The 25341-nt window shown below is 36.8% G+C and overlaps 2 protein-coding genes across 2 annotated transcripts; both read left to right on the top strand.

The window, feature by feature from the left end:
• The first annotated feature begins 12706 nt into the window (after positions 1-12706).
• Positions 12707-16036, top strand: LOC117334077. The gene is made up of 3 exons (XM_033893516.1): positions 12707-12949; positions 13697-14018; positions 14762-16036. Exons 1-3 carry the CDS (start codon positions 12845-12847, stop codon positions 15613-15615), a joined length of 1281 nt encoding a protein of 426 aa, XP_033749407.1. The 5' UTR covers positions 12707-12844; the 3' UTR covers positions 15616-16036.
• A 3939-nt stretch (positions 16037-19975) lies between these two features.
• LOC117333882 lies at positions 19976-20587 on the top strand. The gene has a single exon (XM_033893301.1). The coding sequence runs from the start codon at positions 19976-19978 to the stop codon at positions 20585-20587; it is 612 nt and encodes a 203-aa protein (XP_033749192.1).
• The last annotated feature ends 4754 nt before the right edge of the window (positions 20588-25341 follow it).

The following is a 25341-nucleotide window of genomic DNA, read 5'->3' as shown; positions in this document are numbered from 1 at the left end:
GTGGTAATATAATGGGTATATTGACAGACGAGGCGAGTACCTGTGGTTATGTATTGGGTGTATTGACAGACGAGGCGAGTACCCGTGGTTATGTATTGGGTGTATTGACAGACGAGGCGAGTACAAGTGGTTATATATTGGGTGTATTGACAGACGAGGCGAGTACCTGTGGTAATATATTGGGTATATTGACAGACGAGGCGAGTACCTGTGGTTATATATTGGGTGTATTGACAGACGAGGCGAGTACCTGTGGTGATATAGTGGTTGTATTGACAGACGAGGCGAGTATCATCTGTATATTGAGTGTATTGACAGACGAGGCGAGTGTCATCTGTATATTGGGTGTATTGACAGACGAGGCAAGTATCATCTGTATATTGAGGTGTATTGACAGACGAGGCGAGTACCTGTGGTTATGTATTGGGTGTATTGACAGACGAGGCGAGTACCTGTGTTATATATTGTTGTGTATTGACAGACGAGGCGAGTACCTGTGGTTATATATTGGGTGTATTGACAGACGAGGCGAGTACCTGTGGTTATATATTGGGTGTATTGACAGACGAGGCGAGTACCTGTGGTTATATATTGAGTGTATTGACAAACGAGGCGAGTACCAGTGGTTATATATTGGGTGTATTGGTGACGAGGCGAGTACCCGTGCTTATATATTGGGTGTATTGACAGACGAGGCGAGTACCCGTGGTTATATATTGGGTGTGTTGACAGACGAGGCGAGTACCTGTGGTTATGTATTGGGTGTATTGACAGACGAGGCGAGTACCCGTGGTTATATATTGGGTGTATTGACAGACGAGGCGAGTACCCGTGGTTATATATTGGGTGTATTGACAGACGAGGCGAGTACCTGTTGTTATATATTGTGTGTATTGACAGACGAGGCGAGTACCTGTGGTTCTATATTGGGTGTATTGACAGACGAGGCGAGTACCTGTGGTTATATATTGGGTGTATTAACAGACGAGGCGAGTACCCGTGGTTATATATTGGGTGTATTGACAGACGAGGCGAGTACCTGTGGTCATATATTGGGTGCATTGACAGACGAGGCGAGTACCCGTGGTTATATATTGGGTGTATTGACAGACGAGGCGAGTACCTGTGGTCATATATTGGGTGCATTGACAGACGAGGCGAGTACCCGTGGTTATATATTGGGTGTATTGACAGACGAGGCGAGTACCTGTGGTCATATATTGGGTGCATTGACAGACGAGGCGAGTACCTGTGGTTATATATTGGATGTATTGACAGACGAGGCGAGTACCTGTGGTTATATATTGGGTGTATTGACAGACGAGGCGAGTACCCGTGGTTATATATTGGGTGTATTGACAGACGCGGCGAGTACAAGGGGTTATATATTGGGTGTATTGACAGACGAGGCGAGTACCTGTTGTTATATATTGGGTGTATTGACAGACGAGGCGAGTACCTGTTGTTATATATTGGGTGTATTGACAGACGAGCCGAGTACCTGTGGTTATGTATTGAGTGTATTGACAGACGAGGCGAGTACCTGTGGTAATATATTGGGTGAAATGACAAACAAGGCGAGTACCTGTGGTTATATATTGGGTGTATTGACAGACGAGGCGAGTACCTATTGTTACCGTATATATTGAGAAGGGAATAAAAATCGGCCGTTGTGAAAAATTGATGATAGAAAATCGTCAGGAAAACTGAAATGTTACACAGTAATAACATCGATGTGTTTATGAATATTTGTGTAGAGAAAAAATAATAAATGTATTATTCGCTTTCCAATCGATATATTAGTTATATCCTGATACACAAGATACTGCAGTGCAATTAAAATGAACGCTGTAGAATCTTTCTTACATTTAATGCTACAATGATTATGTACCTGTTTATAACATATGTGATCAATATACTGATACACTTACTGTACATGTTGTACGTGGTACTCACTCAAACTCGTTTGGCATTGAAATATACCTCATTTGTTGCTTTCTTGTACAGCAGAACCTTGGTATAAGCCTTTTTCTGGGCTATTGACGGATATTTGACATATCTGGTTGAGTGAATGTTTAATTGAAGATGGCATAGTGTTGTATCCAAATCCTCAGGCGAAGGGATCACGCATCAACTCCAGATCTGTAGGCGCAGTGTAATAACAACTCCGGATTTACATGCAAAGTGTAAAACAACAACTCCAGATCTTCAAGTCAAATGAAAAAACAACAACTCCGAATTTATAGGCAAAGTGAAAAAACAACAACTCCGAATTTATAGGCAAAGTGTAAAAACAACAACTCCGAATTTATAGGCAAAGTGTAAAAACAACAACTCCGAATTTATAGGCAAAGTGTAAAAACAACAACTCCGGATTTATAGGCAAAGTGTAAAAACAACAACTCCGAATTTATAGGCAAAGTGTAAAAACAACTCCGGATTGATAGGCAAAGTGTAAAAACAACTCCGGATTGATAGGCAAAGTGAAAAAAATGTAAAAACAACAACTCCGAATTTATAGGCAAAGTGTAAAAACAACTCCGGATTTATAGGCAAAGTGAAAAAACAACAACTCCGGATTTATAGGCAAAGTGTAAAAACAACAACTCCGGATTTATAGGCAAAGTGTAAAAACAACTCCGAATTTATAGGCAAAGTGTAAAAACAACTCCGGATTTATAGGCAAAGTGTAAAAACAGCAACTCCGGATGTGTAGGCGAAATACATAAATGTAGCTCCAGACAAAATGCATAAACAACGACTCCAAATTTGCAAGCATCGTCCAAAACAACATATCTGTCTTCGTCCATTGTATAAACAACAGCTCTATATCTTTAGGCAAAAATGTGTAAGCAACATCTCCGGATCTGTAGGCGTAGTATATAAACAACAACTCCAGAAATGGTGGAGGTGTTTCTATTTACGTTAAATATTATATACCGGCAATACGTAGACCTGATCTTGAGATACCAACTATTGAATGCCTGTGGCTCGAAATTACTCTTTCTTGTGAAAAAAATCTCTATGGCACTTTTTATCGCCCCCCTAACTCACCTGCACAATCATGGGACCATATTGCCCAGTCTATAGACCTGGCACACAGCTGCGGAATTCCAAACATTATAGCAACTGGTGACTTTAATGCAAATTTGCTTTCTAATTCTAGCCAATCTGACAAATTAAGACAACTACTCCTAACTTATAATCTCACGCAAACTGTAAGCACGGCCACATTTTTTACTGAAACATCCTCCTCCCTTCTTGACATTGTCTGCGTTAGTAATAAAAACCTTATCGACAAATGTATTGTAGGTGAGAGTTTCTTAGATCAACCCATCAGGTATCACTGCCCCACTTACTTTACTCTCAGCATTTCTATTACTCAGGGACAATGTTTTCAGCGACATATATGGTTATACAAATACGGCAATTACGATCTTTACAGATAGCGACTTTCCCTTATCGATTTCGACACTTTGACGAGTACTGACGACATAGACAAATGCGTGAACGACTTCACGGATAACCTTCTTTCAACAGCTAAGTCATGTATTCCGAACAAATTTATCACTGTCAGATCGAGTGATCCACCATGGATGACCAACGAAATAAGAAAATTGATACGTAAAAGACGACGGGTACACAATAAGGCAAAAATGACAAATAGAGCAAATTACTTGACACAATTTAGACATATCAGAAACACTTGCATCAACACCATACGTCAATCCAAGCGGAAATACTTTGAGAAGTTATGTGAACAACTTCATGTTTCCCACTTTGCGGACTCCAAACAATGGTGGAGATCTATAAAGGCCTTTTTACCAAATCTGGAAAATGCCCTATCCCTCCTATCTCTCACAAAAATTTGATATTTGACGATGACATGGACAAAGCCAATATCTTTAACGACCATTTTTGTTCCCAGGCTAACGTTGACGACTCTAATATTCAGCTTGCACACATACCTTTCGTAAATGACAAGCGTCTAGATGACATAAACATCCTCCTAGAGACGTCAGTGACATCATGAACACTCTTGACTGTTCCAAAGCTGTTGGACCTGACCTTATTAGTGCAAGGTTATTAAAAGAGGCAGTGAATATTATTAGTTCCCCATTGAGTAAAATATTCAATAAATCCTTAAATTTTTCTATTTTCCCTAAACTCTGGAAACAGGCAAATGTAACACCTGTTTTTAAGAAAGGTGATAAATCATCTCCATCGAATTACAGACCTATATCCCTACTTTCTATAATTGGTAAAATTATGGAAAGATGTGTCTTCAAATACGTATACAACTTTCTTCTTGAAAATTATCTTCTATCACCACATCAGTCTGGCTTTAGAACTGGAGACTCGCCCCAAAACCAACTTCTCTCTATCATTCATGACATTACATCAGCGTTAGATATAGGCAAAGATATCCGTATGGTCTTCTGCGATATCAGCAAGGCCTTCGATAGAGTTTGGCACCGTGGTTTAGTTTTAAAATTATTTTGGTTTTGCATTAGTGGAAATTTATTGAAATGGTTTAAACATTACCTATCACATCGTACCCAGAGAACTGTTATAAATGGTAAAAAGTCAAATTGGCGTAATATATCAGCTGGTGTACCACACGGATCAATGTTAGGCCCTTTGATGTTCTTGATTTATATTAACGATATAGTAAATTATATAGAGGCCATTATTAAACTATTCGCTGATGACACTTCACTGTACACATTTGTTGACACTCCAGCAACAAGTGAAGATCTTATCAATAGAGACCTCGTTAAAATTTATTCTTGGTCAAAAAGATGGCTAGTTGATTTTAATCCTCAAAAAACCGAAAGTGTAACAATCAGTAGAAAAGGCATGCGTGTAGCTCATCCTCCGCTCTACATGAACAGCATTCCTATTAATGAAGTTAGTCTCCACAAATATCTCGGTGTGTACATATCTGACAACGGCTCATGGAAAGACCATGCTCATTATGTAATTGACAAAGCATCCTCCAAGCTTAATCTCCTAAGGAAATTCAAATTTTCTCTTGACCGGCAATCACTTCAAACTCTGTATTTTTCCTTTATTTGTCCAGTTTTAGAATACGCCGACATTGTGTGGGATAATCTTACAGTAGCCCATACAAATATTTTAGAAAGCATAAATCTAGAGGCCGCTAGAATTGCAACGGGAGGGACAAAGCTTACGAGTAGATCTATGTTGTACAACGAAACGGGGTGGGAAACTCTTGAAAAAAGACGTCAGACTCATAAACTTATACAGTTTCATAAAATGGTTCATGGTATGGTTCCCCCTTTCTTACAAGACATCCTCCCAAATAGAAATTCCGATGTGCATACTCACGCTACTAGAGACGGGGGAAATGTTCGTCCTCTTCTTTGTCATACTTCTTTGTTTCAGAATTCTTTCATTCCCTCCGTCTTAAAATGTTGGAACTCTCTTCCGTCTGATGTAAAAACGAATCCGTCATTGCGAAAACTTAAGAAACACTTGCATGGACCTTCCACCAAAGTACCATTATATTTCTCCTCTGGAAGCAGACAAGGTCAGATCCTCCATGCGAGACTAAGAATGGAATGTAGCTCCCTAAATAGCCACCTTTACTCGAAAGGCTTAGTCGATAGTCCTCTCTGTTCATGCGGGCTATCGAATGAAACAAATTTCCACTATCTTTTGCGATGCCCACTATACGTAAATCTCCGAACGCCATACTTCAATCAGATCAATCAGTATCATTTAACTGAAAGGTTGTTACTATTTGGAGATGATAACCTCTCTTTCGAAGAAAATAAGGAATTGTTTACATATATCCAAAAGTTTATAATTGATACTAAACGCTTTTGATTTCTTACATAATATGTTCGTTACTTTCATCACTTTGGAAATTACTACCTCAGAGAAAATCATAATCATGAAAGATTTGATGTAGTTAAATTAAGCTGACAAGCCCACTGCACTTCCACCTAACCCCTCCTCCCTGCACACCCTCCCCTTCTAGTTAAAAATATTAAGGATAATATATGATCATATTTTCTTTCTTTTTTCTTTTCTCTCTCTCTCTTTCTCAGATTTTGTTTATTGCTGTCCATCTCAATAATGTAAATTCCAATTGAAGGAAGTGGACTAGTATAAGCTTTCAAGCTTGTTTCCATATCCTGTTTCTGTTTGTTGTTGTTACTAAAATGCAGTCATATACTCTACCAAAAGAAACGAAATAAAGTTTACATAAACTCCAAATATGTAGGCGTATTGTATAACCGTATCAGATACAACGCTAGATGACATTTTACATTCATTACGCGAATGCTACAGGAAAACATGTTTATGTTATAAAACTGTTGATCGAATAGGTAACCTTCTAAATATCATTGTTAATGTAACATAAAACTGTCGGGGGTTAAATGTCCGACCTGACTGAAGTGTATGCAAAATGGATCATTCATCTCGCCACATAATGGTTTAATTCACGTTGAGCAAACCATATTGAAAGCCTTTCCGTATTCAAGGTTTAATGTAAATAGAAACCATTGTTGTGACAATGCAGGTAACAAAGAACATCATTAAAAAGTGCGTACTTTTATTTCAGCTTGCCGTCAGATTGCGTAACACATTATAGGTATTGAACGATGGTGTTATTTAGAATTCAACATAAAATGTGAATTCCACAGACACGTATGGCAGTACAACGAAAAGGTGAAAATACAACTTTGTATTATACTTCACATGGAAGTTGACATTTGATAAGTTCTTTGCATACAGTTTCATGTTTCAACAAATGTTTGTCATTTAACATTGTATCATATTTTTTAATTGTCAACGTTTTATTAGTGCGAGTTGGAACTGATAGAATAAATGTAACAAGAAATATCTTTAAAAAAGATAAACGGCATAGTTTAAATGCTGGTGTTTATAATATAAAACTGCTGGTGAAATAAATGAACGAACTAATGTGTTTCAGCACAGATAACAAAATGATATCAGTTTGAATCATTTTGGTGATAATACCATGCGCGTAGCCAAGTTATTTTGTATGTGTATGCAGAGAAATGAAATGAGGGGTGAATGAGTACCGTATTATGATATACAGTTAAGTATTTGGACTGTCATTTAACGATGTCTGAATAGTTACGTTGTCCTATTTTCTTGAAACGACGAGCCTTGTACAGCATTTAGAATGATAATTTGTGTTGACTTTACCTTATTTTGCACTCTTGGAACACGTTTACATAATGTCCGAATATGTGTTCAATAACCATACGTACATAACCATAGCCCATTGGGCAAAGCAATACCTTTACTGTGGGAAGGGCTGTAAAAGAAAGAAATCAAGACCAAAAACCTGAGATCAACCTTGTATTTAAGTCGCGTTACCGTAAGACGACGTTTTGGGATGATCATTGCGACAATGGGTGATGTTTTCATGACGGTATGTGTAGGTAAAAATACATTTATATATAAAAATACAGTTGTAGTTATAAAAGTTCCAGTAAAGTCGAATTGAATTTAATATAAATGAATCTTTCAACTGTACCGGTGGTCATAACATAGCTCGACATGTGTTCTAGAGTTAAGTTAAAAGTTGGAATTATAACGATTATCATTATGTCAGATAGGGGTTGATTGACGAGGATTAATGTCCTTGTTCCGGTTATAGCCGAGCCTAGGACACTCTCTTAGATAGGGGTCAGAGTTCAGAACCTTAACTACCAGGGAACTGTGTTCATGTGACAACCCAGGCTTTTTTTAAGTTTCATAAAATTTTATTCAATATTTACAGATGAAAACGTCATTCAATAATTGGAAAGTAATATGGAATCAACATTGTAATTATTATCAATACATAACTCCTTTAAAAAACCATTTTAAATAAATAAATAAAGCACGAAACCATCGATGTAATTATAAAAGAAACAGATCGGATACCAGTTTACCCTCTTGGATGACAACCCAGGCAAGCCAGGAAAACCACACTTGTTCTCGTTTGCAGACGTTAATCCCACTATTTAGCAGCCTTGATATATAAGGCAAAACATTCGTTACAGCGTTCGTGTGCAAACCTAATGATTTAAAAATACATTAATTTACTAATTTCATTGAAGATCAGACAAAGGGTACATATATAATATCAAAATCTGTACATTTGAAAATGAGATTTCTGTGTCTATCTGCGTTCAGAAAGCTGTGTTTCATTATATTCAATAACATTCCTAAGCATACGTATGGTAACGTTCACCTAACGTTTGAAAGCAAACGATTTCCTTAAAAGTATTGATTCATTTCTGCATCTTACGAACTATCATGTAGTGAGGAAAATTCCAATAGTGAATTTTGTACTCTATGCGCATATATAACTCCGGACCTGTTCTTTTGGTTAATGTTTTATAATTCATTTAAAGATTAACAGTAACAAATATGTAAATCAGACTTCACCCCGGTTTCCGGTTGTAAGTAGTCCTTTATAGGAATGGCACCAAAGGGAGGATGGTGGGCTAGATCAGACTCCAGGAAAAAAAATTAAATGTTACTATGCCCAAATTTTAAATCATATTTAAATGAGCAATTTAAATATGTAAATGAGATATTATCTCCAATTTTCACTATTCGCTCATTCACTACATGTACGTTTAACAATAGATGATCCAGGCAGCACGTATCTGAATATAGCTGTTAGATTGTCTGACATGTGTAAAAGAGTTTTCAGATACCCCTTTTCCTCGTGAAATCAATTGAAATCAATTAAAATCTACTTTTACCTGAAATGGTTTTACATGTACGTCTAACTGCAAAAAAGCAAATACGTGTACTTGAGACATATTTAAAAATATAATCTGTTTAGTATAAAAAAGATAATCTGAATTGCATAAAATAAATATGTATTGTAAAAGGGAATGGTAGGAGAGATAAACAGAAGAAAACTAGGAGAATTTAGAAAATAATTTTCTCTATTTTGAAGGTACAATACCAAATAGACTGATTGATCAAGACAAGAGAGGTGGACGCCAAACCCGAATCAAATTAATAATCATTTAATAGAATAAAGTTACAAAAAAGATATTATTGAATTATTCTATTTTTTTCTTTTAATTTAAGTTTCCTATGTTTAGGACTTAACGTTTTTGTATCAATGCTCATTTTAAACTTATCGAAATTCTTTTCAGTCTATATTAAGTTTTTAAGTCTATATTAGTATATATATCTGGCATTTTTTTTATTTGACAACTAATTTTGAAATTATTTGGATTTATTTTCATTTTTTCCCATATTTTGTGTAAACCGTTGGATATCAAAACTAAGTTTTGTGTGCTATTTAGAATTTGCTTCAACCTGTCATATATACATATATCTTGCATTTTTTTGTATATAAAATGCATAAATTTGGCATTGATCTTTTATGTCCTGAATACTCTAAAATATTAGCGTAAGCATTTTGCAATTCTGACAACCACCAGGGAGCTTTGTTACATCAGGTGTACCATTTTGACTTGTTTCTGATGCTGATGGTTCCTGCGGGGCGAGCTGAAATTTCTTCCAAAGAAACAGGTCTTCGGATTTTTCTTTGTCCCACTTTAACCGACCGATTGATTGCGTTCCCTACCACGTAATGACTAGTTATATCAATTAGTTGGTTTGACTAGAACCATCACCTAGGGACAGCATTCATAGTTTGTGTATAGATAAGCTCATATAAATAACAATTTTTTTACTTTATTTGTTGTTGTTTTTTGTTGTTGTTGAAAACTGGTGTGTACGCAACTGCTGTATAGGCAGCTACGCGCCTGAATACGACTGCATTTCAATCAGGAATATACTTTTATCATTGTGTCATTTGAAAAGATGCATCCACTTATATTCCGTTTTAACTGCATATCTGCATTTTGCATTTACCGCTACATTGACCAATCACATACTTCATCTTGACCAGTAACACCACCTGTCGCCTCATATCCGGGACCAAAAGAATATTATACGGCTATGCCGAAAAAAGAATTTTTCTTTCCGGACATCCGGTCATAGATATTTAGGATTGGAGAAGATCCAAGAGTATACTAGTAACAGTTACCAAGTCTTTCACAGACCCAGCTCGTAAAAAGCTAACGTGTCTCATCCTAAATATAAAAAAAAAAAAATCAAAAAAAAAAAAAAACAACCAAAACCCCAAAAACAAGTGCATAGCATTGTTAGCTTTCATCAACACTTAAACTTTGGCATTGATTTGACATATTGAAAATGTTGGTGCAGTAAATATTGATTCAGTCACTTATTCAAATTCAAGAAATATTTAAAGCGGGTGACATTGAAGTAGTTGTGAATACTAGTCTTAGATCTCTCCTGTTAAGCTGTCAAATTGACGTCACCATTAATTTACAATTGCACGACCAACATTTAATTCTTATACAATGTATCTAATCAACCGCCCAGACTGTGTTTACATTCAATACATGTGATTTACTAACGCTTCCCAATTGCTTTTCTGTTGCATAGCATAAAAGTGTAAAATTCATGATAAATAATGTAGTTTTGAACATTTAGATCCAAACAAAACTCAAGCGAAATTGAATTAATTATTTTTGAAGGTAAGAAGACCAGTGCGTAGGGGTACATATACTATACATAGATTGAGGTGTCTACCTTTAATAGAATGAGAGAGGGAAATCTGAACCTAGTTTTAGTCCAACTAAACTTAATAGACACGTGTCTGTGTACATAAAAAACAACTGTACTGTATAACACTAATCAATACTCAATCGCTTCGTGTACATTCAGCTCTGTAATATCACTTTAAAAATCAAATATATAATTTAAATAGAAGGTGGTTTTAAAAGCCCTTTGTTTGAAAAGATCATTGTATGAATTCAAAAACACATTATGCTACATTGTATGATGGCATCATTCATACTTGTTTATTTGTGTATCCATAGATTTTTAATTGCATTCGATTGGCGGATACGGACAAGGAAGTTAGAACATGTATCAGACGTTAGTCACTTACCTGTGACAAAACACGTGTCTCGATACACCTGGACACAACGCGGTGAGGCTAGGATCAGGTACGTAGTTACGTTGGCTATCGACATGGCAATGCAAGCATTTATAATAGGGAGGACAGGGATATTTCTCAAATCTTGGTTTAGTGGCGGAGCGTAGCAACCCTCACAAAGGCTACATGCAGTTGTAGATATGGACATTTGCAGCAAGAAATATATCAAGTTTGATTTTTTAAAACCATTTTTTTTGTCATTGTGTCAAATACATTCTTGATTGTTTATTTTACAGGACGGTATGTGCAAAATATCGATATGTAGCATGGGCAATTTTTCGAGAGACGTTTAGATTAAAGCATCATTGAAAATCGTTAACACAATATCAGGTAAAACCAATCAAGATGCGGTTTATAATCATCGATTTTTCAGAATAATAAGATTATTGTATTAATCCCATACCGATACATTTCAATTAATATTCAAATAGAAAGTTAAATGTTTCGGATTATGTATGATTGATTTCGCCAAAGGCTGCTGTAGTCCAATTTCAATGAAACGTTTTCATAATGAATATTCAAGTTTATTAAATCAATATTCGCTTAGCTTCGTATATCAATAGATGGCTGCACTGGTTTATTTATAATACGTTACAGAAAGAAGGTAGGTTGTATTGGAGTTGTATGTTGTACTCGTAGGATACTAAAACATGTATATGTTTCATTTCTCAGTAGATCATCCAATGATTATTGTCACTTTGATAGGGGGATGATAAACAACAATAAGTATTGTCACTTTGATAGGGGGAGGACAAACGACAATAATTATTGTCACTTTGATAGGGGGAGGGGGGGGCAAACGACAATAATTATTGTCACTTTGATATGGGGGGTAAACGACAATAAGTATTGTCACTTTGATAGGGGGAGGACAAACGACAATAATTATTGTCACTTTGATAGGGGGAGGACAAACGACAATAATTATTGTCACTTTGATAGGGGGAGGACAAACGACAATAATTATTGTCACTTTGATAGGGGGAGGGGGGGGGTGGGGTGGGGGGCAAACGACAATAATTATTGTCACTTTGATATGGGGGGTAAACGACAATAAGTATTGTCACTTTGATAGGGGGAGGACAAACGACAATAATTATTGTCACTTTGATAGGGGGAGGACAAACGACAATAATTATTGTCACTTTGATAGGGGGAGGACAAACGACAATAATAATTGTCACTTTGATAGGGGGAGGGGGGGGGGGGGGGGGGGCAAACGACAATAATTATTGTCACTTTGATATGGGGGGTAAACGACAATAAGTATTGTCACTTTGATAGGGGGAGGACAAACGACAATAATTATTGTCACTTTGATAGGGGGAGGACAAACGACAATAATTATTGTCACTTTGATAGGGGGAGGACAAACGACAATAATTATTGTCACTTTGATAAGTATGAAACATCTTATAGTAGCATTTCCATAATATCCCCCTCTCACTCAGAAAACCGTCCACGTACATGTATTTACAAACTTACATTTTTAGGTGTCCAATGGTGTTGGAGGTTGCCTCCACAAGACCACTCTTTTTTCGAAGATTCGAATTGTGTTGCAACACATGAAATGGACATTGAAATATATTTCGTTCAATACAACCACGTGGAAAATCGTAGCTTAAATATAAAAATACAAACATTCCCTATGAAGACGAGATGTCTATGTGAGGTTAGCTGAATATTCTTCCATCTAAAAATAGAACATAATACATAATGTATATCAGGTTAGTAGTTCTTTAGTGCAAATAACGTTGATCTGATGACAATAGACAATTGTTAAACTCCCCACAACGAATGACTGGGAGATATGTTTCCTTTTTTCAGCGGATACGGAAGATTAGAGAGGAAAACTTTTCTCCCACTTCAAATGAGGCCGGCATTATGGGAATTAATTGTAGCGTGAGTATAGTAAATTGTTATCACTTAGAGAGGATGGTGTTTGTATCTAAGACAGGAATGGGGAATCACTGCGATATACTTTACTTTACTGTACAGAACTTAATATATACTGTAAGTTTGATATTTTTGCGCGTTGAAATTTTCGCTAAGTCAGCTTCCAAACTGTTCGCTACGTCAATTAGTATAGCCATGCATGTCTCTTGACCCACCATGACAACGTTACACATCACGGACGATATGACGCTTGAATGCCAAAATATGGTCTACCACTAGGAACTTGCATCTTGGATTTTATGGTATTTAGTTTATTTGGTGGAAATATTCGCGTGTCAATATTTTCACGTGTTATTATGTTCGCGTGGATTATTTCGCGGATATTTAATGGTCGCGAAACAAGCGAAAATTTCCACGACGCAAACATTTCCACTTTAACAGTATAGCCTAGTGAATATCTAAAGGATCTTAATAAATAAAAAATAAATCTACAGGAATTTTCCTCACAATTCAGGTTGTTAATACTGAATTGTAATTGAGATGATAACTTTTCTTGATATTTAGGACCAAGTAATACGTATTTTTCAACCCATCAAAATTGTCATAGATTTTAAATATTGGTCATCTAATTTTTTGAATACTAAATAATAATGCAACTCTCGTACCAAGATTCCATGATAAATGCACGTTCTATAAGTACTCAATTAATCCGAAAATGATTCTTCTAGCCAACCCAATTTTATACATTTTTAGACTAACGTGGCTGGATATGACCAGAAGAAAATTCGTCAGATTCACTTGCACATGGAGAGGAAGCTTATGGACATATTCAGTCCAAATTCACCAGAAAAATGGTCCCTGCTACAGAAGGCTTTGTCGCATTACCTGGAGAGTGAACAATTATATGGTAAAGATGTTAACACCTTCGCACACATATGTAGGAGTTTGATGACAAAGAAGATAATTTCATATGGTGACTATGATAAGTTGTATGAAGCGGTACATAATATTGACGACAATGCAGCCAAGATCATTTCCTCTACAACAGCATCAGTCCGCGCCGTCCGACTCGAAGGTAAGTGTATTGTTCATGCTCAATTGAAATGAAATGGCTTGGAGTTGAATAGTGCATTTCATAAATTTCATTTTTGTGGCGAAATAATATATAAAAAACACAGATAGAACCTTTGCCACGTTGTTGGTTCAATTAAACAGACAGAAGAAACTCGGATTTTCCTGATTAAATTTGGAATATGATAATATAACCATAAAACGCACCATCTTTTCTTTTTGAACATTAATTTATTATCAGACTTTTGCAGATGATTTCATTAACAGATCGAATGGAATGGTAAAAGTCCATTTAAGTCTCACACGCGAGATGAATGAGATATATTTTGTATCAAAACGGTTGTACAAAAGACAAAGAGGATATTAGCCATTTGAGATAAGAATTTAGCTAGACATACATGTAAAACTACATAATTGAACTGTTCCATCTTTGCATTAATTGTCAGTAATGCTAGAGGTCTAAAGAGGTAGTCGAAAGAATATAAAAATATAGATTTCCGGTGACTTAAACCAAAACCACGTGACACAAAGCACGCGAGAGGAAGGTAGTTCGGGTCAAAGTTAAAAAAAACTACACCGATCAAACGACAAGAATGTCATATACTCTAGTGGTATTGTTATATTTATTCAGCAGCTACATAACAAGTTTACACAATGATCCGACAGCATAATGTTGTAGAAAGTGTATGGTGCAACTTTACTAACAAACAAGGAGGGTGTTATCGTTTGGTGATACTTCTGTTTTAGGTAAAAAAGACACAGTGACAGCATTACCCATTACAGGCGCATACTGCACCAAGTTCTCATCCAAGATTGAGGAGGACACTAAAGAAGGGAATTATGTGGTACAGAGGATGGTTGCGTTACCAGATGACAGAGTGATCGTGTTAGATAGGGACAATATAAAACTGAAGCTGTTTAGTTCTACCTACCACTTCCTCCATTCCGTCGGTCTAGGTGGCGTTCCAGTTGGATTGACAGTCGTGAACGCGTCGTCTGTAGCCGTGTCGGATGAAACTACTAACTGCATAACATTGTATGCAATACAGGACAACACGATACAGACGTCCACGTCATTGCAGTGCGGTATGGACAACGGCTACCTTTTAGACATTGCATATAGCAAACAACACTTCATTTGTCTAAAATGGGACTTTGCTAATAGAATAAGAACGGTGGAGCGTGTTAGCATGACTGGACATAGACAAACAGTTGTACAGATACAAGACTGGTGTGACATAGGCTATCACATTATCGCGATGGATAATTGCTATTATACAACAGAGTGTGCTAGTGATCAAGTGAGATGTATGACGTATGATGGAAAGCAACTGTGGAAGAAGAGGACGCCTTTAGGACCGATGGGGATGACCACTGTCAATAGAACACTATGTGTGGTATCATTAACTAAGGGTGTGGTGAGCCAACTGTCATTGGACGGTACGATTTACGGTCACAATATCTTACAGAATGTCACTAAACCTTACATATATTGTATATGTTACCAAAATCTAAGAAAGAGACTTCTAGTGTCATGCAGCGAACGCGAAGCGCCCATTATGGTTTTTGATATCACATCTACTGAACAAAATTGCGAATGACAAATTTACACAAAGACTTTTTTTTTTATAAGTTATATAAATGTATATCTTCAAATAATTCCATAAGGACGGGTGTTATTGAGATACAGCATGTGTATGTAAGATGATCGTAACAAACTACTTTAGTATATGTTACCGAAATCTAAAAACGAGGCTTCTAGTTTCATGCAGCACACGCATTCTAGTGTTTGATATCACATCTGCAGGCAAATGTTGTGAATGAAAAATTTACATAAAGACTTCGTTCAACTAAAAATGATAGCAATACCTACTTCGAAGATGTCGGTGAAAACTACATATATAACGTATATATATATATGTAAATATGTATGTTTAATTTGATAATCATATTTATTTATATATTCATATAGTGACGGTTGTCATCGATGTACAGCATATGTATGCAGTATTGGGTGGCAGCGGCGGGAATACAATAAATTGTGGTATCGTTTTTCGGCAAGGATTGGATATATGTACATACATATCTATATTCTCTGTTCTGGTTTTCATTAATTTCACGGTTTCGTGTGAAGACAAACACCTCGAAACAGTTTATCAGTGGGCTATTTTAACGCTTTGATACGTTATTTACTTCCTATGCATTTGTACTGGTTGGATATAAGCTCATCAACCAATCTAATCAAAATCTAGATGATCATTCTCACTACGTTACATGAACATCTAACAACATTCCATAAGGGGTCACGTCGGGGTAACCTTTGAGATGTGTGTATTTCACTTTCATGGCGAATTGTCAATTTGTCGATGTCTTCGAAGCAAACCATTTCGTCACAGAATGTATCTGTAAGACCTTTGTAAGATCATTTCATTCTTATATTAGATAATCCGGCATGTATTACGAGCATTTCCCCCATTTTTGAAGAAACAGTTTTCAACACAGTGTTTGTTTTGTAGGAATCATTTTTACTCAATTGTTAACACGGCGGTCTTTTTCTGGATATATCTTTGGCCATTAACTTTGGTAATCACGAAAATACGATCATGCAATTAGCTCATTAAAAAAAATGTATCACAGACTGTGTGTCCTCGCATGCATGACAGTATGTAAAATGTATCTTTATTTACAATCTTTAGCATGTACGTCTGTTTATAGGCAATAGGAGTTACCTTTCTTGGAATAGGAAGATTATGTAGTAGTTAACGATAAACAAACACATTGATACGAAATACGTCAAACTATCAAACGAACCATATGCTACAATTCCCTCAACAAAATCTTAATCCCATGGAAGAAGTTTGACTACTTGGAAACTGTCTCTGATGGATGCCGTTTGTCTTATTGTGGAAATAAAAAAATACTTACAATTCACCCAAGCAACGAGTTGTTCCACCCGAAAGTGATTTTTTTTTTTTTAATGTGCTATTAATTCAGATTTACAGCATAACCTGTCAATCAAGTTATCTGAAGACATTCAATACTTTTAGTAAATTCGAGTTATCTCCCTTTCAGTATAACTGAAGGAATAAATGTAGTTTTGAGTTATCTTCCCTTCACATCGAGTTACTTCCGTTTGAATACAGGGACGGGATTTTGGCGACAATTTCTAAGTGGTAAAATCTGTGACATCCACATATGATCCGGCTGAAATAATTGATGTAAACCATGTAGAAATATTCTATAATTCTTTGTGTGTGTGTAATGACGTTCATTTTTGAGTATTTATGTAATAATTTGCATTTGCACCATGTTTGTAAATTTCAATCGTTCGGCCATGCCACATGATGTGGTTGAAAGGGCATACATCCGTTTCGATCAGGTTATATATCGAATATTTAATACGATTGTATTACTTTTAATGCCATGGATCTTATATGTGGATGTCGTAAGCTTTTGTCCGTCGGGTATTGGTAATCACATCACGTTGACGGGTCATTAGCATTTGAATCTTCATTATCTTGTTTACTTTTGTAAGACCCGGGGCCGACTATTGTTATATAATATGTGCTGATTATTTAATCGCGCGCAGGTGTGACAGTGTCGAGAGCCCGGGTTAAAGTAAATACTGTTTGATATTTCATTATAAATTAGTTTCAACGTCTCTGTGGTGCACAACGTCGTCATCAATATATAGTAATATAATGAGACTACACATGTCATTCTCATATACGTGCATTTTATATAGGCGGTTTTTTATAGCCAATTTGTGTTAGTAAAATGTATAGGTTATTATTATAAGGGATACTTTCAGTCCTGTTCTATGTCGGTGTTAAAAATGTTTATTAAAATGTTGTTTTTAAGCATTACAATAATATTTTCCTAAAGCTGTACTATATCTGTATATAGCTATAGGTAACTCGAGATCATATATCTTTATATGGTAGTATATTGGATGTACATATGACAGTGTGTGAATGTATTGCATTGTTTTACATTTTGAGATCATGCCTAAAGCGAAGAGCAAAGGGGGTACTGCTGCCCAAGCTAAGAGACAGAAGTTGAGTACCAGGTCAAGCAGAGGCACAGACCAGATGCCAGCTTCTAATGACGACACAATCATGCCAACAATTCAGCCGGGGCCTAACATTATTCCAACTTTGGATGCCAGTGCTGGAAACAGGGAAAGAACACCTGTTGGGACAGGTACGCAGTTTAGCATGCATCCCCAACCCATGATAGGTACACAGTTTAACATTCAACCCCAACCTATAACAGGGGTCTGTGATAATTTGGGCCTGCATGTCTCTGACGCAAATAAACAGAAAATTTTAAATGGGGAATATATTGACCTAAGTATTCTTCTTCCCAAAAATGTGAACCAGCCTGAGGCTTCTCATAAAGTTGCGATTGTTGAGGGCGAGTTGGTTATTCAGCCCAAAACAGTAAAAATCAAGATAAATGACATAAACTCTTGGACAGACGCTTTTATCATATACATGAGCATATACATTGATGCACACCCTGAACAGATGCAGGGTATGCTGAAGTATATGCAGTCGGTTCGATTAGGTGCTTCTCGATCGTCTAACATGGGTTGGAAGCAGTACGACGAGCAGTACCGCCTGCGTAAATCTAGGTTACCATTAGCTTCGTGGGGATTGATTGATCCTGAACTTTGGCTTATATACATGCAGTTGTCCTCTCCAGCAGTGTCGTTGATGAATAATGCCACAACTTCTAGTCAAAGTACACTCAAGTGTTATGATTACAATTACAAGGGTCAGTGTTCTCGCCCCCAGTGTCAGTATAAGCATAAATGCCTGCGCTGTAATGGGAATCATTCCTCTTCAAAATGCTTTCAGCAAAATAATAACCAGTATCGTTTTCGTGCCCAACAGTCAAGTCATCAACCAAACACGGCCCCCACCGGTGGTAAGCGTCCAGGAAACACAGCAAAACCTGTGGGCTCTGGGAAAGTCCCCAATTAACATTCACAATCTTTCAGTACTTCTTAAAGACTACCCAAGGAAAGAAGCTGCACACGTATTATTATCAGGTTTTCAAAAGGGCTTTAGGCTTCAATATACTGGCCCTAGAGTTACCTCCGAGGCAAGAAATTTGTCATCAGCATGTTCTTATAGTCATGAATTGGGTAATAAAATAGCAAAAGAAATAGAATTAGGAAGAATTGCTGGCCCTTATCCTTGCAAACCTATATCAACCTTGCACATTTCACCCATAGGATTAGTACCAAAGAAAACGGGTGGCATGCGACTCATAACACATTTATCACATCCAGCTGGGGAAAGTATCAATGACTACATTGACCCTGCTAAAAGTACTGTTAGTTACACTTCATTTGATCAGGTGGTTGATAAAATATCAGCACTAGGTATAGGTTGCTTAATAGCGAAGAAAGATATACAATCAGCTTTCCGTCTGCTGCCTGTTAACCCAGCAGATTTTGATAGGTTAGGTTTTCAGTTTCAAAACCAATATTTTATAGATAAATGTCTCCCCATGGGGTGTTCAATATCTTGTTCTTTATTTGAAAAGTTTGCTTCTTTTTTGGAGTGGGCGATCAAACATAGGTCTGGTCTTGATTCAGTTGATCATTATCTAGACGACTTCATATTTGGGGGCAAGGCGAACACAGGGGATTGTGAGATCTTAATGAAAACCTTTGATTCTATATGTGCTGAGCTAGGAGTGCCTGTAGCAGAGGAGAAAACTGAGGGGCCCATAACTGTGCTAGTATTCTTAGGTTTAGAAATAGATACAATTGAGAGGAAAATTAGAATCCCCATGGAAAAAATTTTGGCTTTAAACACAAATTTAAACACACTCGTAAACAAAACAAAAATAACATTGAAAGATTTACAGTCAATAGTGGGCTTATTGGTTTTTTGTGGAAGGGCTATACCTTCATCTAGAGCTTTTAACAGGCGTTTTTATAATGCAATGTCTGGTGCTAAGCTCCCTCATCATTTTATTCGGGTTACAAAAGGGATGAAGGATGATGCGAGGGTTTGGTTGACTTTCATGGAGGATTTTAATGGAGTCAACACCTTCCCAGATCCTGATTGGCTATCTGATCAATCGTTGGAGTTATTTACGGACAGTGCAGGAAGCTCTGACTTGGGTTGTGGGGCATTTTACCATAAGAGCTGGTCTTTTTTCAAATGGCCCTGCTCCTGGCAGAAAACCGAGATACTGCGCGATATAACTTTCCTAGAGCTAGTTCCAATTCTGCTAGCTATCCATACATGGGGCAATGACCTTCGAGATAAGAAAGTCATTTTCCGAGTTGACAACAGTGCTTTGGCTACTATCCTGAATAAGAAGACTTCAAAATCAGACAGAGTTATGTGTCTTTTAAGAGAACTTATTCTGGTGTCAATGCAATACAATATTCAGTTTAAAGCACAACACATAGCTGGGGTAGACAATTTTATAGCGGACGCCATATCTCGATTTCAGTGGGGGAAATTTCGAGTCTTGGAGCCAGAAGCAAAAGCCCAACCAGAGCCTGTTCCTCCCAGATTTCTACATTTGATATCAGCTGTGAAGTAGATAAGCTCATTCGCTCATCAGTATCGGAAAACACAGCAAAAGCTTATAACATTGCTTTAAAGCGATTTAATGAGTTCCGGGTTACATACAAGTTACCAGATATTTCCCCTTTTCCGCTATCCCATGTAGTTCAATTCATTGCATTATTGTCGGCTAAAGGAGCAGCATATTCTACTGCAAAGAGCTACATATCTGGTTTAAGTTTTTACAGCAAGATTCATGACCTATTAGATGTAACTGACAAGTTTGTTGTTCGTAAAATGCTGGAAGGTATGAGGCGTCTTAAGCCAGTCAGAGATTCACGTCTTCCTATAACTGTTGAGCTACTTCAGAAGTTGATAGGGGTTGTAGGCAAAGTTTGTCGATCTGACTACGAAGCTATTCTTTTTAAAGCAGCATTCTCACTAGCTTTTCATGCCTTTTTGAGGGTTGGGGAATTCACAACCGATGCCCAGTCTTCTAATCGAGGTGTGACATACGAGAATACAATAATCATAAACAAAACTACTGTTGATATTTTTCTCCCTCTTTCCAAGACTGATCAGTATGGTAAGGGTGTTCATATTCAAGTGAGTGCGAATGAAGGAAACGTATGTGCTGTGAGATTGCTTGAACAATATTTTGCAGTTCGTCCCAAGTGTGGGGGGCCACTTTTTTGTCATTTTGGGGGTTCACCACTCACTCGATACCAGTTTACATCAGTCTTGAAGAAGTCAATAAGCATTCTAGGGATCGATAGTACTGGATACAAATCTCATTCCTTTCGTATTGGGGCGGCAACTATGGCCTCTGTCAACGGGGTGTCTGATGAGGACATTAAACGCATGGGTAGATGGGTTAGCGATGCTTATAAGGGCTATATAAGGACATCAGTATTGTATTAGGATAATTACACATTAAGTATGATCTCAATTATGCTTGTTCATGTTGCTAACAGCATATAAGTTTCTTATAGGTAACATCAGAATATGGATCTTGGGCTCGTCCATAGTTAAGCGTGGTTTCATCCACGCCAGAGGTAGACCTGATGGTATCCATTTGGGACTAGATGACCTAGGGGCATTTATTTGGTGGCAGGGTCGGAGTGGCTTATCTGCTACAAGATTATCAGCAACCTTCAACCACATTAGAAAATTTGAGGATGACCCCAATATCTTGGTAATTCATTGTGGTGCTAATGATTTGGGAATCGTCCCTTTGAAAGAATTGCGCAAAAAACTCAAAGATTGTGTGTCCTATTTTCACAGAACCTTCCCTAATGCATTGATAGTGTGGTCACAATTACTTCCCCGTCTTACATGGCGTCACAGCGGCAATCAGAAAGCAATGAAGGAGGGTCTGGTTAGGTTAAATAGTTGCATGGCTACATACATTCTGTCACTTGGTGGGGGTTACATTCGGTATCCTGACATATCATTGAGTTGTCCAGAATTATTTGCTCAAGATGGGGTTCATCTTTCACCAATAGGTACAGATATATTTCTCAACACACTTCAGGGGGGTCTGGAAACTTTTATGAAATCCACAACAGCTATTTTTCCTACACTCAATCCATAAGTTTATTTATTTGGCTGCAGCTTTGTCTTGGTTTGTGTAGCTTCATTCCCTCTACTTTGTGGCGGTGGTCAGGCTATGCCTGTCCATTGGCGGATGTTGCTACATTTACCATAATTACAGCTTCAATGGATCAAGTTTGTAGCTATATCGATGAATGATTTAAATTGGACTGTTAAATTGATATTGATCATCATCGATTGCATTGTTGATCGGTTAAATTAATTTTAAATTGCATTTCGCAATGAACCTATATTTGATTGCATTTAGCAAGCTATCTTCAATTATTTGTGCAGTTCGCACTTTCTTGAATTATTTGTGCAGTTCGCACTCGAGCTTCAGATGTCTGTTCCCAGGGTTTGTATGCTCATTATTATAATCTTCAGATGTCTGTTCCCAGGGTCTGTTGATTTTTCTCAATTTTTGAACATTTCATTGGAGGCTTGCCATATACCCTAGTTCAGGGTCGGTATCCTCAACTCTCTAGATAAAGCTGTGGCCAAATTATACCAAAAACAATGTGTTTGTCATTTGTTCGATTGAATGGTCTTTGATAATTCAGATTTACAGCATAACCTGTCAATCAAGTTATCTGAAGACATTCAATACTTTTAGTAAATTCGAGTTATCTCCCTTTCAGTATAACTGAAGGAATAAATGTAGTTTTGAGTTATCTTCCCTTCACATCGAGTTACTTCCGTTTGAATACAGGGACGGGATTTTGGCGACAATTTCTAAGTGGTAAAATCTGTGACATCCACATATGATCCGGCTGAAATACCCATCCCTCCCACCCCTTTTTACATAATGAATTGTTTTGTTCCTTTTGCTGCTCTGGGATTTTATATTACAGGGCAATACATATCGTCACGGCTTTCCATGGAGATGGAGAAAGTGTGAATTCTTCATTTGGACACTACAGTTTTGTGCGTATGGCGGATGTTGCTACATTTACCATAATTACAGCTTCAATGGATCAAGTTTGTAGCTATATCGATGAATGATTTAAATTGGACTGTTAAATTGATATTGATCATCATCGATTGCATTGTTGATCGGTTAAATTAATTTTAAATTGCATTTCGCAATGAACCTATATTTGATTGCATTTAGCAAGCTATCTTCAATTATTTGTGCAGTTCGCACTTTCTTGAATTATTTGTGCAGTTCGCACTCGAGCTTCAGATGTCTGTTCCCAGGGTTTGTATGCTCATTATTATAATCTTCAGATGTCTGTTCCCAGGGTCTGTTGATTTTTCTCAATTTTTGAACATTTCATTGGAGGCTTGCCATATACCCTAGTTCAGGGTCGGTATCCTCAACTCTCTAGATAAAGCTGTGGCCAAATTATACCAAAAACAATGTGTTTGTCATTTGTTCGATTGAATGGTCTTTGATAACAGCCAGGGTCATTTAATGACGTGCCAGGTTTTGGATATGGAGAAAAGCCGAAGAACTCCGAGACAAATCACCAGCGGAAGATCAGTACCAGGCAACGGCCCCACGTAGATTTCGAACTCGCAACCCAGAGGTGGAGGGTTAGTGATAAAGTGTAAGAAGTGAGACTATTTGGTTTAGGCATGGGAGGAATTGGTTACCATTCGACAGGAAGAAAATAAGTGTCTTAACAAAAATACACGAAAATATAAACGGGTATGTTATATATATATACGTTAGTCAAAACTGAATTCCTCTTATATTATATACATGTCGATTAACATATTTTGTTTTAGGAATTAACCTTAGTTGATTCTTTCTACATTGTGTAGTTTTTTTTCAATTCCGATGGGATGAGTAATAGTTTCCCTCATAAGCTCAAATAAGCAAAGATTCAATCATTTTATTAAGCAATAATGCTTGTTTTTTTCGTTTAATGGTTATAAACTGCATTATTTTAGAAACACTACCAATGTCGTACGTGCGTCATGTAGAAATATCTGTTAAAAAATAGTTTACACACCGGTTAACGATACAAAACAAGAATTATTCCTTATACATATATTTACATTTAAACCTGTGTTTTTATTAAATGTAATTGCAAAAATAATTCGGCATTCCTTTTTGTCGTTATAATAACAGAGACAACAGATGGACAATCAATTTAATCGCTAATCAGCTTATTCCGTTTTCTCAAGAATGGTTGCTAACAACAGGAATAAACAACATATAGTTCCACAGTAACATTTTTTTTAATCGATTCCTCTTAAATATTGGAAACACTTTATTTTTTCATTGTTATATTCTAGTTATTTTTTCCATATTCTATTCATATTTTATTGAAAAAAAAGAAGTCAAAATAGAAACGAAAATAAAATAATCATTGTTCATTAATTGATCAGACTTGTATTCATATGCGTCAAATTTGTATTTTTACAGTTTTAATTGATGTTTCGGTTCTAACGTCATACAACGATTAAAAGCGAAAATGTAAATATTTCCAATAAAACCGCCTGTTAGAGCCAAGTCGTCATTTTTGTTTCCATCGGTGAATTATTGCTCACTAAAATATTTACAAATTATCTAGGAAATTTCTCACTGTCTGAGGTACTCTCTGTTGATCTTGACACAGATTCATCATGAATAATCAAATTGGTTTCTTCATGAAGTCGTCTTAGAACAATTTAATAGAAATGTTATGATCTTTTTTTCATACTGCGATGATATGTATGAAAAGAATGGATGTGAGATACGCATGCGCGGTAGAGTTACGTACTTTGTATATACAGTACCTCTAAACATCACAACCCTTAATAACAATTCATATTATCATATTTAAACATGTACGGCGTTTCCGAGAGTCATTGCGTGCAGTCACGGTTACATAAAATGCAAAGATGGCAGACAAAGATGTATTGTCCTCTGCTTGGTAGCTATATTTGGATTGCACCCTTATTGAAAGGTCAATATCGACATTGCCAAATAATACATTTCCTTCTAGAAGCCCTACAATTATAAGCTCAGCAGCTCACAGGATTAAGGTTTTACCCTTTAGGGCGAGAAGAATTTGTTTAGTCCGTGGTTTTGTTGACCGTCGTCGTGTCCATGGAAGGTTTCGTCCTGTTGCTCAGCATTTATTGACACCTTCATACTAAGGTTTCAGGAGCATACATGTCGTATGTACTCATGTTAATATGTCAGCTATTTGTATACAACGTAATGAAAATGACAGCTAGATAGTTGTAGGGTTTCATCTAAGCTTA

This window comes from Pecten maximus, chromosome 9 (assembly GCF_902652985.1).
Source record: "Pecten maximus chromosome 9, xPecMax1.1, whole genome shotgun sequence".
Lineage (NCBI taxonomy): Eukaryota > Metazoa > Mollusca > Bivalvia > Pectinida > Pectinidae > Pecten > Pecten maximus.
This window is presented reverse-complemented; position numbering and strand designations above follow the sequence as displayed.